At 48.0% G+C, this 16931-nt stretch overlaps 1 protein-coding gene across 5 annotated transcripts in view; it reads left to right on the top strand.

Moving 5' to 3' along the window:
• Positions 1-1777: 1777 nt before the first annotated feature.
• The window catches only part of NPNT (nephronectin), a 138506-nt gene continuing 123352 nt past the window's right edge, over positions 1778-16931 (top strand). For all 5 annotated transcript variants that reach the window (XM_075350403.1, XM_075350429.1, XM_075350420.1 and 2 more), the window contains exon 1: positions 1778-2002. In XM_075350403.1, the coding sequence (XP_075206518.1) occupies positions 1932-2002 (71 nt within the window). In that variant the 5' untranslated portion in view covers positions 1778-1931. The remainder of the gene's footprint in view (positions 2003-16931) is intronic.

Here is a 16931-nt window from a genome sequence, read left to right on the forward strand (position 1 = left end):
GAGACGTCACCGTCACCTACCGGGAGTGCAGGTGCAACCGTCTGTGGGACCGTCCTACCAGCCGTTGGTTTACCGTACAAACTGTGTCCGTGTCTCAGGCTGAGTGGGTACCACAGTGCCACAAGGCATAGCGCTGCCCCCGCGCCCCTGCGCCCTCCAGGCCCTACACTTCACATCTCTTCACCGGGTCCCGGGATCACCAACCCCTACCCACGGAGGGGCAACACAACACCTGGCTGCTCCGCATCACCATCCCCGGGACCCCCACACTGAGCAGCGGTGGTACAATCACCACAACCGTGGGTGGCGTCACGAACTATAACAATCCCCACACCCAACCAACAATCCCCTTTCACTCACGGGCGAGGAGTGTCGCTCGAGAAACCCTGGGATCCGGCCCACAGCTCGAGCCACCACTGAGCAGCTGCCGGACCCGAGCAGAAGGGGTGAGCGCGGTGTGCTGACACCCTCCTCCCCGCCCGCGACACACACAGGACGGAGGACACAGGACATAGCACACAGGACGGAGCACACAGGACATAGCACACAGGACGGAGCACACAGGACATAGCACACAGGACATAGCACACAGGACGGAGCACACAGGACGGAGCACACAGGACGGAGGACACAGGACATAGCACACAGGACGGAGCACACAGGACGGAGCACACAGGACGGAGCACACTGGACATAGCACACAGGACGGAGCACACAGGACATAGCACACTGGACATAGCACACAGGACGGAGCACACAGGACGGAGCACACAGGACGGAGCACACAGGACATAGCACACAGGACATAGCACACAGGACGGAGGACACAGGACATAGCACACAGGACGGAGCACACAGGACGGAGGACACAGGACATAGCACACTGGACATAGCACACTGGACATAGCACACAGGACGGAGCACACAGGACATAGCACACAGGACATAGCACACAGGACGGAGCACACAGGACATAGCACACAGGACGGAGCACACAGGACATAGCACATAGCAGACAGTTCACAGGACATAGCACACAGGACGGAGCACACAGGACGGAGCACACAGGACGGAGCACACAGGACATAGCAGACAGTTCACAGGACATAGCACACAGGACGGAGCACAGGACGGAGCACACAGGACGGAGGACACAGGACATAGCAGACAGTTCACAGGACATAGCACACAGGACATAGCACACAGGACGGAGCACACAGGACATAGCACACAGGACATAGCAGACAGTTCACAGGACATAGCACACAGGACATAGCACACAGGACATAGCACACAGGACGGAGCACACAGGACATAGCACACAGGACATAGCACACAGGACATAGCAGACAGTTCACAGGACATAGCACACAGTACATAGCACACAGGACGGAGCACACAGGACATAGCACACAGGACATAGCAGACAGTTCACAGGACATAGCACACAGGACATAGCACACAGGACATAGCACACAGGACGGAGCACACAGGACATAGCACACAGGACATAGCACACAGGACATAGCAGACAGTTCACAGGACATAGCACACAGTACATAGAACACAATACACAGCAGACATTTCACAGGACATAGTACACAGTACACTGACTAGACACAGCAGACATGACTTGTGCCAGGTGCACAGGTGTGTGAGCAGTGTCACCTCCTGCGCATTGTGGGGCACTGAGGAGAAGGTGACGTGCTTTGCACTGAGAGTGTGTAGTCAGTGTGCGCTGCTCAGCCGGCTCCTCCTCACACACAGTCCAGGGAGGGAGCGGAGCTGTGAAGTGTCAGACTGCTGCTCCCCACAGGGAACCGCACGGACACACTGCGGGCTGCCAAGGGAAGCCAGGGCTCCTCCACCTGTGCCCCCCGCTCCGGGCACAGCTCGCACACTGCCTGGAACTACTTATCCTGCACGGAGCCATGGAACTAGCTGTAAAGTTCATCATTGCCTGCTCCCTGTACCTGCGTGCTGCCGGAGACTACGACGGGAGGTAAGATCCTGCCACCACCCGAGGAGAACTACAATTCCCAGGATGTCCTTTCTGCTACATGTTGGGGTGCAATATAAGATTGCATGACCTTGGTTTATAGGTCTGTATTAGTTATTGAGACTGAATCCTCTCCTGATGGGTGTATGCAAACGACAGACTGACACTTGGATAGACAGACAGACTGACAGCCAGTGCTATATTAGTGACACTGGCACAATTCTCTCCTGCTGAAGTTCCCCATTTGTGGACTGTGGGGCAGGGGGATGTCTATGGTGTCAGTGACTGGACTGTGGGGCAGGGGGATGTCTATGGTGTCAGTGACTGGACTGTGGGGCAGGGGGATGTCTATGGTGTCAGTGACTGGACTGTGGGGCAGGGGGATGTCTATGGTGTCAGTGACTGGACTGTGGGGCAGGGGGATGTCTATGGTGTCAGTGACTGGACTGTAGGGCAGGGGGATGTCTATGGTGTCAGTGACTGGACTGTGGGGCAGGGGGATGTCTATGGTGTCAGTGACTGGACTGTGGGGCAGGGGGATGTCTATGGTGTCAGTGACTGGACTGTGGGGCAGGGGGATGTCTATGGTGTCAGTGACTGGACTGTGGGGCAGGGGGATGTCTATGGTGTCAGTGACTGGACTGTGGGGCAGGGGGATGTCTATGGTGTCAGTGACTGGACTGTGGGGCAGGGGGATGTCTATGGTGTCAGTGACTGGACTGTGGGGCAGGGGGATGTCTATGGTGTCAGTGACTGGACTGTGGGGCAGGGGGATGTCTATGGTGTCAGTGACTGGACTGTGGGGCAGGGGGATGTCTATGGTGTCAGTGACTGGACTGTGGGGCAGGGGGATGTCTATGGTGTCAGTGACTGGACTGTGGGGCAGGGGGATGTCTATGGTGTCAGTGACTGGACTGTGGGGCAGAGGGATGTCTATGGTGTCAGTGACTGGACTGTGGGGCAGGGGGATGTCTATGGTGTCAGTGACTGGACTGTGGGGCAGAGGGATGTCTATGGTGTCAGTGACTGGACTGTGGGGCAGGGGGATGTCTATGGTGTCAGTGACTGGACTGTGGGGCAGGGGGATGTCTATGGTGTCAGTGACTGGACTGTGGGGCAGGGGGATGTCTATGGTGTCAGTGACTGGACTGTGGGGCAGGGGGATGTCTATGGTGTCAGTGACTGGACTGTGGGGCAGAGGGATGTCTATGGTGTCAGTGACTGGACTGTGGGGCAGGGGGATGTCTATGGTGTCAGTGACTGGACTGTGGGGCAGGGGGATGTCTATGGTGTCAGTGACTGGACTGTGGGGCAGGGGGATGTCTATGGTGTCAGTGACTGGACTGTGGGGCAGGGGGATGTCTATGGTGTCAGTGACTGGACTGTGGGGCAGGGGGATGTCTATGGTGTCAGTGACTGGACTGTGGGGCAGGGGGATGTCTATGGTGTCAGTGACTGGACTGTGGGGCAGGGGGATGTCTATGGTGTCAGTGACTGGACTGTGGAGCAGGGGGATGTCTATGGTGTCAGTGACTGGACTGTGGGGCAGGGGGATGTCTATGGTGTCAGTGACTGGACTGTGGGGCAGAGGGATGTCTATGGTGTCAGTGACTGGACTGTGGGGCAGGGGGATGTCTATGGTGTCAGTGACTGGACTGTGGGGCAGAGGGATGTCTATGGTGTCAGTGACTGGACTGTGGGGCAGAGGGATGTCTATGGTGTCAGTGACTGGACTGTGGGGCAGGGGGATGTCTATGGTGGCAGTGACTGGACTGTGGGGCAGGTGGATGTCTATGGTGTCAGTGACTGGACTGTGGGGCAGGGGGATGTCTATGGTGGCAGTGACTGGACTGTGGGGCAGGTGGATGTCTATGGTGTCAGTGACTGGACTCTGGGGCAGGGGGATGTCTATGGTGGCAGTGACTGGACTGTGGGGCAGGTGGATGTCTATGGTGGCAGTGACTGGACTGTGGGGCAGGTGGATGTCTATGGTGTCAGTGACTGGACTGTGGGGCAGAGGGATGTCTATGGTGTCAGTGACTGGACTGTGGGGCAGGGGGATGTCTATGGTGTCAGTGACTGGACTGTGGGGCAGGGGGATGTCTATGGTGTCAGTGACTGGACTGTGGGGCAGGGGGATGTCTATGGTGTCAGTGACTGGACTGTGGGGCAGGGGGATGTCTATGGTGTCAGTGACTGGACTGTGGGGCAGGGGGATGTCTATGGTGTCAGTGACTGGACTGTGGGGCAGAGGGATGTCTATGGTGTCAGTGACTGGACTGTGGGGCAGGGGGATGTCTATGGTGTCAGTGACTGGACTGTGGGGCAGGGGGATGTCTATGGTGTCAGTGACTGGACTGTGGGGCAGGGGGATGTCTATGGTGTCAGTGATCACAGCGACCATCTTCCATCCAGGGCGATGTAACAGTAATCATTGGAAATTGTGCAATATTTGGCTGTGGGAAGGCTTTTCTTAGCACAGTTACTTGTTACTTTCCGCCTGGTGTTATCTGATGAAGAATAGACAGGATCTTTTCTCCGGGAATATTTCCCTTGCACTCAGCTGTACAGACATTGTAACTTTTCCAGGGTCTCTTCTATAGTGATGGGTGCAGGAGAGGTCACCTTATCCGTCAGGTGCCACCTTGTACTGTCCAGGACTATGGGACGCCCTGGACTGATCCCATAGCACCTATACTGACCGGCCTGGAGAGGCTGGGGGTGAAGGTGTGTCTGAGCCGGTCCGCCTGGCAGATGTGTGTGGAATGAGGCGTGCAGATGTGCTGACAGATAGGACACCTGCAGGTTCTGGGGGTTGTAGTCATTAGGGAACAACTAACTCCTCCAGGGATAGATTCCTAGGAGCTTCTTGTGTTCTCAGTCCACTAAATGTCTTTGCTTTTAGCTGTCAACATTCTCGTCTCTTTAACTTCATATTCATACCACCATTGGCAGGAATTTTATCATTAAAGTAATGTACAATTCCATCCAAACAGGGAAGAACAGGGTTAACACTATTAAGGGAGTAATGCTCCTCATGGTATGTGCACACAGTCTTTTTGCTAAGTTTTTGAGTTTTCGAGTGGGATTTGTAGAATATCAGCTTTTAAAAAAAAATCCTTAAAAACCTCACTGTGCACAGAGCCTAAATCTGATGTGATTCTATAGCATCCCTGGGGTCCGATTTACCCCGACTCCCAAAACGATAAAGTGTCTGAAGTTGTTCAACACGATTCTCCGACACATTGGAAAGTTAGTGGGGATAATGCTAAAATGTTTAGAGATTGTAGATAGTGTCACAGCTTCACACCCGTCCCAGACAAATATGGGCCCTAAGGGCTCCATTGACTTACGACATGTCAGAAGATCATTTTGGTTATATATTTCCTCTTAAAAGAGAATTGGTGTTGATGCACCTTCATAGATGTCAAGGAGTTTAACCCACCATCAATGCCTAGAAGTGGTAGTGGTCGCCCCTTAAAAGTTTAACGAACCTCTGGTTACCCACGCTCTTCAATTTAAAGCCCTCGCCAGCTTTGAGCAGGCGTAGATTTTTTGCCTAAATTATGTCCATTTCTGCTGTAACTCTGTTGGACATTAGTTGGCCAGTCCCCTTGCCACTAACCCCTGTCTTTCTAAGAGTGGCGAGTGGGATAAAAAGTCCAATTGTTGCAGAAAAATTACATTCACCTAAACTTTTTCAATTGTTTGATATGTTTTAGCCCCTTAAATGTGCTGTGGATCAGTAGGAGTCTAAGTCCTGAGACCCCCACTGAACCCTCAAAAGGTCATGAGAGTGCTGATCAAGCAGAAGCTCTGAGCTCCTCTATGAGCGAGGGCAGTATAGCTCTCCCAAATCTCCCTTATCTCTATCAATATGAGCTGGAAAAAGACATTCAGATTAGTTGCAGCCAAACCTGGAGCTATCCTTTAAGCCGATGTCAGTGAATAGACAAAGGCACAAGTGAAAAATGTATGGTATATACTGACATGAATAATGACTGATGTGCTGAACATTTTATGATATGGATCCATGGATATATCAGAATACCTACCTCCTAAAAGTGTTCCCTACCTGCTACACAACACTTGTTTCTGGCATCATCTTTACGTTTCCTGAAACGCGTTAATCATGAAACAGAATGATTGCAGGTGGCACACATAATAAAGTGGTTATTGCAGGTGGCACTGTTACACCATGTGAAGTTTAGGAGCCTCAGATATAAAGGATACATTTGTTAGGAAGCCTCGGAGCAGTTTGTGTCTGGGTGAGGAGCATTGTCTGAGCATTAACTTCTCATTTTGCCCTGGCTTAGGATATTGTTACAGTCTTCATCCGTAATAAGGACAGTACATTGTTTGCTGTCAGTCAAGTGTAAACCCTGAAAACGGAAATTAGCTAAATATGATGGAACACTGATAGTCACGAGATAGCAAGGACTTTCTGCCTTTTAGTAACAGTATCACATTCAGTTGGACGTTCAGCGCCGGTCTGGATTGCTCTTATAAAGTCCATTTTAGACATTTTGATCATCAGTAGTGATGAGCAGGCACTACCATGCTCAGGTGCTCGATTCTTGTAAAAAACAATTAATGCTCGGTTGGGCGCGACTCAAGAAAATAAGTATAATGGATGCCAATGGGGAACTTGAGCATTTTTCCAAAAGATCTTCTGAAAAATGTTCGAATTTCTTGTTGGCTTCCATTATACTCAGTACTTGAGTTATGCCCCTCCACGCAACTGACCTGCTCATCAAAGCATTTTCCTGGACTAGTTCAATGCTCAAGTCTCCATTGCCTTCCATTATACTTGGGTGCTTGAGTTGCGAGTATCCAACTGCTGGTTACGAGTACCGAGCACCCAAGCAAGGAAGCTCATCACTCGTCATCAGTGAAAAGAACCGTAAGCAATATGTGATCACAAATGTACCAGAAAGGGGCCTGAAAATTAGCAAATAAATTCTGTATCCCCTGAAGTTTAGGAATAAATTCACATTACCTGGCAATAGTACAAAAAGTAACAAGGAGGTACGAGGCCATGGGTTGTAGTAGATGGAGACAGGCACAATGCACGCCGCAGACACATGGAACTCTACACCATCTGTAATGACGTAGTGCTGACACCTCACTTCATGAGAATATGACTCATTCTGTAATGGCTATTCACCTATAACGGGTTCATTCACCGGACACCCTGCTGGATCCTGAGCCAAGGAGCATAAAGTCCATCATTCTGTCCACCCGTCCTGCTTCCTTCCTGCACCTGCTTTGTGCACCATGCATTTTCCAGCCAAGGCGAAACGTTGGTTTGTTGTTAGGCTTTTTTTTAGTTATTTTTACATATTCTTTTAATGCTTCCCTCTGCCGAATGTTTAGGTTGGCATTGGTATTTTTATTAACTGAGCCAATATTAAAATAAAGGATATCCAGGGGATGAGATCTGACAGCAGAATAATACTTATTGATTGAAAAGGCAAAAATAGGTGGATCACATTCGGATCGTTGGCCAACTTTTGCCTACATAGAATAGAATGAAAGAAATGATGGCCTATGCTTACCACCCACAAACATGTCTGAAATAGCGACTGATGCATGTATGCATCCGTACACTAAATCACCCCATCTGTATTAGATAAAACAGTCATCACTACAATTCATGGTATTTTCAGTTATCCACTTGTTTGTGACTTGGATTTTCAGAAGCTTCTATAAACCCTCCTTCACCTGCAGCCACAACTGTTCCCAGAGTGAGGTCATCGCTTTCTTGGCAGCTCCTTTATCAGTGCAGTTTTGTTAATGTAATACCTTAAACTACCATGACCTTTCTGATTACCGTGTGCCCGTGATATCGATATGAGCTTCCAAGTCAAGATAGCAGATAGGTAAGCATCTCCACATAAATCCGATTCATTTCAAGACTTTTATTGTACAAATGTTTGGAGATCTAGGGCGACCTGCATAGCTTTCCTATGCTATAAAAAACATTCATAAAGATTTTATTCTTTCCAACAAAAAATATTATGAACATGCAAAACATCTCCTACACTGGCAAACAAGATTACCCACTGTTCACTTCCTAATTCATTACTCGGATTAGATTCTTCCTTTAAGGTCATATTCACACATTCAGTATTTTACACCAGTATCTGTAAGCCAAAACAGAAGTGGATAAAAAATTCAGAAGTGGTACCCGTGTTTCCATTATACTTTTCCTCTGATTTTTCCTCTCTTGGTTTTAGCTACAAATACTAATGTAAAATGCTGGCCAAATAATGAACGGGACCTTATAATGGAGTTGGGACCAATAACCAACAGATAACTGGTGTCTATGGCTAGGCCTTATCTCTCAAAATTTAGGAAAGAGTGGTCTTATTACCCATAGCAGCCAATCAGATCTTACAAAAGCTGAACACTGATTGATGTTGAGAAAGACTTTTTCATATACACTGAATAAAAATACATACATGCAATAATTTGTTCTTGCTCCTATTTTTCCTGAGCTGAATGCCACAATCAACAACCTGACCAACTCTATGTGAAGATGTGTTGCACTGTGTGAGGCAAACGATGGCCACACCAGATACTGACTGGTTTTCTGGCCCCCGCCGGACCCACTCAATACTTTAAAACTGTACGTTTTAGATTATATCGGCAAAGGAGCAGGGCTCACTAACACAGATTTAGACACATTTTTGAACAGTATTTGAGAGAAAAAGGCCATTTGTGATCAGAGAAAAAGTCTTAGATCTTAGCGTCCAGCTCATGAAAAATGTGAGCAAAAGTGTTGCCTTTACACTTTTGTTCAATATATATATACGCACACACATTATAGACCTGTATTGTTTACTTGCCAACTTTTAAGATGGCTTTCCAGGACCCCAACGATGTGCAATCCATGAGGCATGCAATTTTTCTCAAAGGCCACCTCTGTGACATGATTCCCACTCTTTAAATTCATGATTGGATGCGGGGTCAGAAGAGTCCTTCTAGGAGATTTGCCAATTCTTTCAGGAGTAGTGATGGGTGAATAGTATCTATCCCTGTTCAGATAATGCTTACCGAATACCGAGTACCATTCCAGTATTTGTCATGGCAAAAATGCTCTGGTTCCCCATTGATTTGTATTAGGTTCATTATTCATGACGAATATTGGCATAGTACTTTGGGATTCGTTACAAATAATCCGAACACAAATAGTTACTTTTCGCCCATCTCTGTTCAGGAAGTTTCTCTTTTTTTCTTCAGCCTTCATTCTAAAGCCTGCTTTACACGTTTCAATATGTCGTGCGATCGCACCCGCCCCCATCGTTTGCGCGGCACGGGCAATTTGTTGTCCGTGTCACACAATGCTGTAACCCCCCGTCACACGTACTTACCTTCCAAACGACCTCGCTGTGAGCGGCGAACATCCACTTCCTGAAGGGAGAGGGACGTTCGGCGTCACAGCGACGTCACACAACGGCCGGCCAATAGAAACAGAGGGGCGGAGATGAGCGGGACGTAAACATCCCGCCCACCTCCTTCTTCCGCATTGCTGGCGGGATGCAGGTAAGCTGTGTTCATCATTCCCGTGGTGTCACACGGAGCGATGTGTGCTGCCTCGGGAACATTGAACAACCAGACGTTCGATTTTTAGAAAATGAGCGACGTGTCAACGATGAACGAGAAGGTGAGTATTTCTGCTCGTTCATAGCTGTCACACGCTACGATATAACTATGCCGGATGTGCGTCACTTATGACGTGACCCCGCCAACATCTCATGAGATATATCGTAGTGTGTAAAGCCCGCTTAAGCCTCCAGAAGCAGGAAGCCTATAATACATATTTATAATAATGCCTTGTTTTACTCTTATCCCTTGGATAGGGAATCACTTACTGATTGTGAGGTACCCAGCCACTCTGTTGCGCCCTAGTTTTGGTCTGATTGGGAGAACTGTGGTCAGACCCCTAGTGATCAGAAAGTTATAGTATAGAAGGCAACTGCTAATTGCGAAAAACCCTTTAATGTAAGTACATTTTGCACAAAGAGTAACATTATTTTTGGAGTACATTGCTGACGGACTGAACTTTGATATTGTAGTAGGTGATGATAACATTTCGGGATAATGTGGAGACTTCCTGTTTCATTTTTTTCTGAAAAAGACTTGAAAATGTAAAGAAAACCTCTGGAGGTCATGAACCTGCACATACTTGTCATCTGAGCTTCCTAGGAGATAGTATAGAATACTCTACATATAATAAATGTGTGTGAAGCCAAGAGTCATTGAAATGTAAGTGACTGTGTTAAGATAAGATCCGCAGTCGTGTTGAGACAAGTATAACAGAGACTACTAGAGATGGCGGAAGCCAGGAATGCAGATCCTGCTGGGATAGATTTTTCTTCACGCCTCTTGAGTGGCAGCCCTGGAATTGTTGGCTCTCGCATTCTGTAAAATGGGCTAGATATTTTTGAGATTTTGATTAACATTGTGTAGTATCCAGAAACAAATATCACATCTGGCTGCTCGATGTCAGTGTATTTAGATAGGACATTAGTGAACTCAGGGAACTGATTTACATATATTGTGGTTCCTCAGGGGGACATCTGAGGCTGTTGCAGGTTCATGTATTGACTTGGATATACTTGGAGGAAAATGCTACCAGGAGATTCTCTCTTGCAGGAATACAAGTTTCTGATGACAGTTGAGTCTTGAGAAAAGTCTGAGGTGGCCTTTTTACTTGAGGCACATGCTCCCTTCATTGATTTACACCTTTACAGGCCATGTAGTAGGTCAAAATCTTACTGACTAGAGATGTCTCCAGAAATGTATTTCATAAACTGTAAGCTTTATTGCAGAATTGCTCATAATGTTTTCTTTAGATTAACTTTATTACTATGAGCAGTTAAGATGGCTTTTTGTTTCTTCCATTCACACGTGTATGCTGCATGTCATAGTGTACACATGAATTTTTCACTCCCATTTTTTCAGGCAGTGTGGACATTAAACACATACACATACCTCCCAACTCTTGAAGAACAGAATGAGGAACAAACTATGCAGTGTGCTTCACTACACGTGGTGTGGCACATTTTCAGCACGCTCCTAGCCACACGCATTTGCCATTTCTTTCTATCCTGGCAGGAGGAGATGTCAAAAGGGAGGTGGCAGTCAGGGATATTCAGCATATACCTGAGACTGCAGGGATTAGACTGAAATCTGAGGCTGTCTATTCTATCTTGGAAAGTTGAGACTATAGATGAGCGGATCGACTCACGGGACTCCGATCCAGGTCAGAGGTACCTGGTTGCTGGACAGGAAAGCACGAATCTCTTACCTTCCGGCGTCCCCTGCATGGCTTTCGATTATCCAGGGGTTACGCGAAAACATCTGTGTGTCGGGGTCAACTCTAGTTGGGACCTATGGATTTATTTTTTGTTAATGCATTAATTGTCGTAGCAGACAGAACTCTCTCATCTTTATATAGCTTCACTATATGACATCTGGCTTTTTTGTGTCTGTAGGGCGGAGTTCACACATTGCATAAATACTGTTTTTTGTTTTCTGTAAGTGTCCTTACCAAACTACACAACATTAATCTTCTTTGCTCATTGCATTTTTGCTGCATTTTTTATGCCTTTTTGTTGCAGCTGTGAAACCACATTTTTATGTGATTTTATGGTACAGTTTTTTACATGTGTTTGTTTTTAGTCTCTACAGCAGGGGTGGGCAATTGATTTTCCCATGGGGCCGCATGAGAAATTGGGATGGTTTTAGAGGGCCGACTAATATAATTAACTCGGTTCTAGATATTTATTATATAAATATATATATACACACACGCATATATATACTGTGTGTGTATATAATATTATATACACATACACACACTGTATACATACATACACACACAGTCCCCATATACTACATCACTACACCCACCACATACTACACCTGTAATATACATCCCTATACACTACACCTGTAATAAACTACACCTCTATATACTTTACCACTATATACATCGCTACACCCCTATATATACCTGTAATATACTACATCACTATATACTACACCTGTAATAAACTGCACCACTACATCACTATATACTACACCTGTGATACACTACACCCCTATATACTACACTTGTATTATACTACACCACTACACCCCTATATACACCTGTATTATACTACACCACTACACCCCTGTATACACCTCTATTATACTACACCCCTATATACTACACCTGTATTATACTACACCACTACACCCCTATATATACCTGTATTATACTACACCCCTATATACACTTGTATTATACTACACCACTACACCCCTATATACACCTGTATTATACTACACCACTGCACCCCTACATACACCTGTATTATACTACACCACTACACCCCTATAAAACTACACCACTATATACTACACCACTACACGCCCCCATATACCACACCTGTAAAACTACATTCCCATATACTACACCACTACACCCCGAATATTTGTCAACAGTTACCCCCCCATTGTCCCCGCAGGTTACTAGTAACCACTCACCTCTCTCTTCTTATTGTCCCCTCCTTAGGCACCTCCGTACGAGCCCCCCATTGAGCTGCTTCTCTTTCACATGCCCAGGCTGCGCCGATGCTGTTTTCCTAGGAGCCCCCGCCGCTGCTTCTCTTGTACGGGCCCCCACTGCTGCTTCTCTCCGTACGGGCCCCCGCCGCTGCTGTTCTTGTACGAGCCCCCGCCACTGCTTCTTTCCGTACCGGCCCCTGCAACTTCTTCTCATGCCGGGCGGGAACTTTTCAAATGACACACGCGCGCTGTACTGACGATATCAGGGCGTGCATGTGTCACAGAGAAAGGTGTCGGGCAGGGAATAGAGGAGAGATTCATGCATTCCGCTGCCTGCACTGACTGTGCGGAGCTGCAGGATCGCTCCCTGCCCGGCACGCAGCATGTCATGAGGGCGATCTGACCATGGGTCTCCCGGAGCCTGGAACTTCGGACAACAGGTCAGATTGCCCTCATCACTGACCGGCCAGCAAGGACGCCCTGAGCCAGGCGGACCGGTCACAGAGAGTAGGCGGGCCAGATGTGGCCCGCGGGCCAGATGTGGCCCGCGGGCCGCCCCTTGCCCAGGTCTGCTCTACAGGACAAAAAATAACCTATACTGTAGAGTTCAGCAGTGTCTTTAGACTCAAAGTTTTCATGAAATCACATCCACTTTGCTGGGACAGTTAAACACAGCAGAATGTCTGCGCAAAGAAAGCAGTAGATTAGACTAAATGTGAAGCAAAGTGGGTGTGATTTCATGAAATCTCTACCCTCAGTGCGTCAAAAGACGCTTTTGCAGTTTTTACCGATCATTATAAATAATCTAATTGCTGTGTTGTACTGGTTGCTACGATTACAGGGACTCCAGTTTTTTTTATTATTTTTTAGTTATTTTATAGGAAGAAAAAAAAATCTCTCTTATTCTCTTTCTAGAATGTTTGGACATAGAAATACACTGCTATGTACAATATATCTCTAAATGTTTAGCTACTTCTTACAGCAGGGGTGGGGAACCTCCGGCCCGCGGGCCGTATACGGCCCGTGACGACTTTTTATACGGCCCCCGGGCACATTCCCAGGGACCATTGTGCTCTGGTGGCAGCCGCGCTTTTCCCGGCTGCCGGCCCTTTAAATCCCACTGCCTGAGTGCCTGATGCCCTGTGGGTAGATGCTAGAATGTACGGGCTCTGTCCAGATCCTGACTTCCAGGACCTGACTGCAGCCCATACATTCTAGGCTTATCCCCGGCCTGTGTGCTCTGGTGGGCGGGTAAGCAGCACGCTGCGATAAAGTCACACAGAAGAGCTGCAGCAGGTTTACCAGCCTCCCAGACCTGCTGTGTGTGTGTGACTCTCCCTCCCCCTCACTGCGAGTACTCAACCGATCGTTGCCCCCCCCCCGCTCAGTGCTGTGTACCCCCTCGTACTGTGTGTACCCCCCAATGCTGTATGTACCCCCCAATGCTGTGTGTACCCCCTCGTGCTGTGTACCCCCTCGTGCTGTATGTACCCCCCAATGCTGTGTGTACCCCCTAGTGCAGTATGTACCCCCTAGTACAGTGAGTACCCCCTAGTACAGTGAGTACCCCCTAATGCTGTGTGTACCCCTTAATGCTGTGTGTACCCCTTAATGCTGTGTGTACCCCCTCATGCTGTGTGTACCCCCTCATGCTGTGTACCTCCTAGTACAGTGTGTACCCCCCAGTGCTGTATGTACCCCCCAATGTTGTGTGTACCCCCCAATGTTGTGTGTACCCCCTCGTGCTGTGTACCCCCTCGTGCTGTATGTACCCCCCAATGCTGTGTGTACCCCCTCATGCTGTATGTACCCCCTCGTGCTGTATGTACCCCCTAGTGCAGTGTGTACCCCCTAGTGCAGTGTGTACCCCCTAGTGCAGTGTGTACCCCCTAGTGCAGTGAGTACCCCCTAGTACAGTGAGTACCCCCTAATGCTGTGTACCCCTTAATGCTGTGTGTACCCCCTAGTGCTGTGTACCCCCTAGTGCTGTGTACCCCCTAGTGCTGTGTACCCCCTAGTGCTGTGTGTACCCCCTCGTGCTGTGTGTACCCCCTCATGCTGTGTACCTCCTAGTACAGTGTGTACCCCCCAGTGCTGTGTACCCCCAGGTGCTGTGTGTACCCCCTAGTGCTGTGTGTACCCCCTAATGCTGTGTACACCCCAGTGCTGTGTACCCCCTCAGCGCGGTGTAACCCCTCACTGCTGTCCGTGCCCCCCCTAGTGCTGTCTGTACCCCCTGGGTGATGTCTATGCCCCCCCACCAGTGCTGTCCGCACCACCTAATGCTGTCCATGCTGCCACCAGTGCTGTCCATGCCACGGTGAGTGCTGCCTGTGCCCCCCTTATGCTGTCCATGCTCCCCAGTGCTGTGTGCCACCCCTCAGTGCTCTTAACTCGCTACTGCTGTCTGTACCCTCCCACTGCTTTCTATGCTCCCCAGTCCGTGCTCTCCTGTTGATGTCTATGTTCCCCCAGACCTGTCTGTCTCCCTAGTGCTGCCACCCAGTGCAGTGCGTGCTGCCACCCAGTGCAGTGCGTGCTGCCACCCAGTGCAGTCCGTGCTGCCACCCAGTGCAGTGCGTGCTGCCACCCAGTTCTGTGCGTGTCCCCAGTCATGTCTGTGCCACCGCCAGGGCTGTCCATGCCCCCTACTGATGTATATGCCCCAGCCCCTCCTGTGATGTATATGCCCCAGCCCCTCCTGTGATGTATATGCCCCAGCCCCTCCTGTGATGTATATGCCCCAGCCCCTCCTGTGATGTATATGCCCCAGCCCCTCCTGTGATGTATATGCCCCAGCCCCTCCTGTGATGTATATGCCCCAGCCCCTCCTGTGATGTGTACTCCCAGTGTCTCCTGTAATTTATGCGCCCTGGCCCCTCCTTTGATGTGTATGCCCCCAGCATCTCCAGACAGAGACAAACCTGGAAAAGCAGCTGTGAGAAACAAGATGATCAATATCACCGAACATCACAATCGCACCAAAGAGAAGCAGCTCCGGCCACCACAATAGGGGTGAGTTAATTAATCGTTTGACCAAATATAGCAGGGTTATTTTTCAGGTTGATAATGTTGTGCGGCCCCCAAAGGTTAGTAGGAAATTCCAAATGGCCCCCGGCAGTAAAAAGGTTCCCCACCCCTGTCTTACAGCGTTGAAGGTTGTCGGTTCGAGTCCCGGGGGGAGGACTACAATTTAAAAAAATTACATTTTTGTAATTGTTTTTCATTATGTTTTGCAGTTTTATAGGAGCAAAAAAATCTGACATTTTCCTCCCCTCTAGAATACAGGTAGATAGAAATACACTGTTATATACAGATTTACACTGACGAGCAAAAGGGTAACAATGTTTTGAACTTTTGATTTCAATCTCCATATCTCACCATCCACTACAGCTTTGAGCGTGAGACTACCTTCATTTTATAGGCAATCATCTTAACTATCTCATACATAAATTTGCAACTATTTAGCATATGATTAGTTATACAGATTCTTGTAATGTCACTGAATTGTTACTGTTTTGATCCTGGTGTTTGAAAAATCTTTTTCTTCCTTTATTCTACAAATTACAACCTGTTCTCACATTATACCATAATAGCTAAGTGTGAAATTAGGTTGATTCCCAAGCGCAAAGTCAGTGGTTAGAATCAAACAGCAGCCATGAAGAAGATTTCCCAAGAAAAGAGAAACAGCATCATCCAGCCCATTGATAGCAGTTTCTTGGCCAAGAAAATTGTCTTGCCAATGATGATGATGATTGACATGACAGTTGGAAGAATACGAGTTGGCTCATCACAAGGTGTATCAGTTCTGTGGCAACAAACATTGCAGTGGAGGTAGCACGTATGCTTCATAATAATGAGATCACAGACATCCATGCAAGAAGTATGTGACGCACATTAAACAAGTCTGGAATGCTGTTCTGAAGAAAGGTGAAAAAGCCTCAACTTCAATATCGTCACAAGAAGTGTAGACTTGAATTTTAAAAAAGTACGAAGTATGAACAGTAGAGGATTGGAAATGGGCGCAATGAGATGAAAGTCATTAGACTAGGCTCTGATGGGTGCAAATGGGTCTGGAAGAATCAAAGGAAAAACAGGGCTAAGGGATCAAGAAATTGTAGGAACTGTCAAGTGCAGTGGAGGATGCCTGAAGATATGGGGTTAACAGCTAAAGGCATTGGATACTTGACCAAGATCTATGATAGTCTCAGTACTGAGCTATGTGTGAGTATCCTAAAACACGCGATACTTCGAACACTCAAGTACTATGGGTATAAAAATGATGACATAGTGTTCCAGCCGGAAAACGACCTGAATCATATGTCGAGATTGGTGAAGAAATGGTTCAATAATAATGAAGTAGAAGTGC

Source organism: Anomaloglossus baeobatrachus, chromosome 1, assembly GCF_048569485.1.
Source record: "Anomaloglossus baeobatrachus isolate aAnoBae1 chromosome 1, aAnoBae1.hap1, whole genome shotgun sequence".
NCBI lineage: Eukaryota > Metazoa > Chordata > Amphibia > Anura > Aromobatidae > Anomaloglossus > Anomaloglossus baeobatrachus.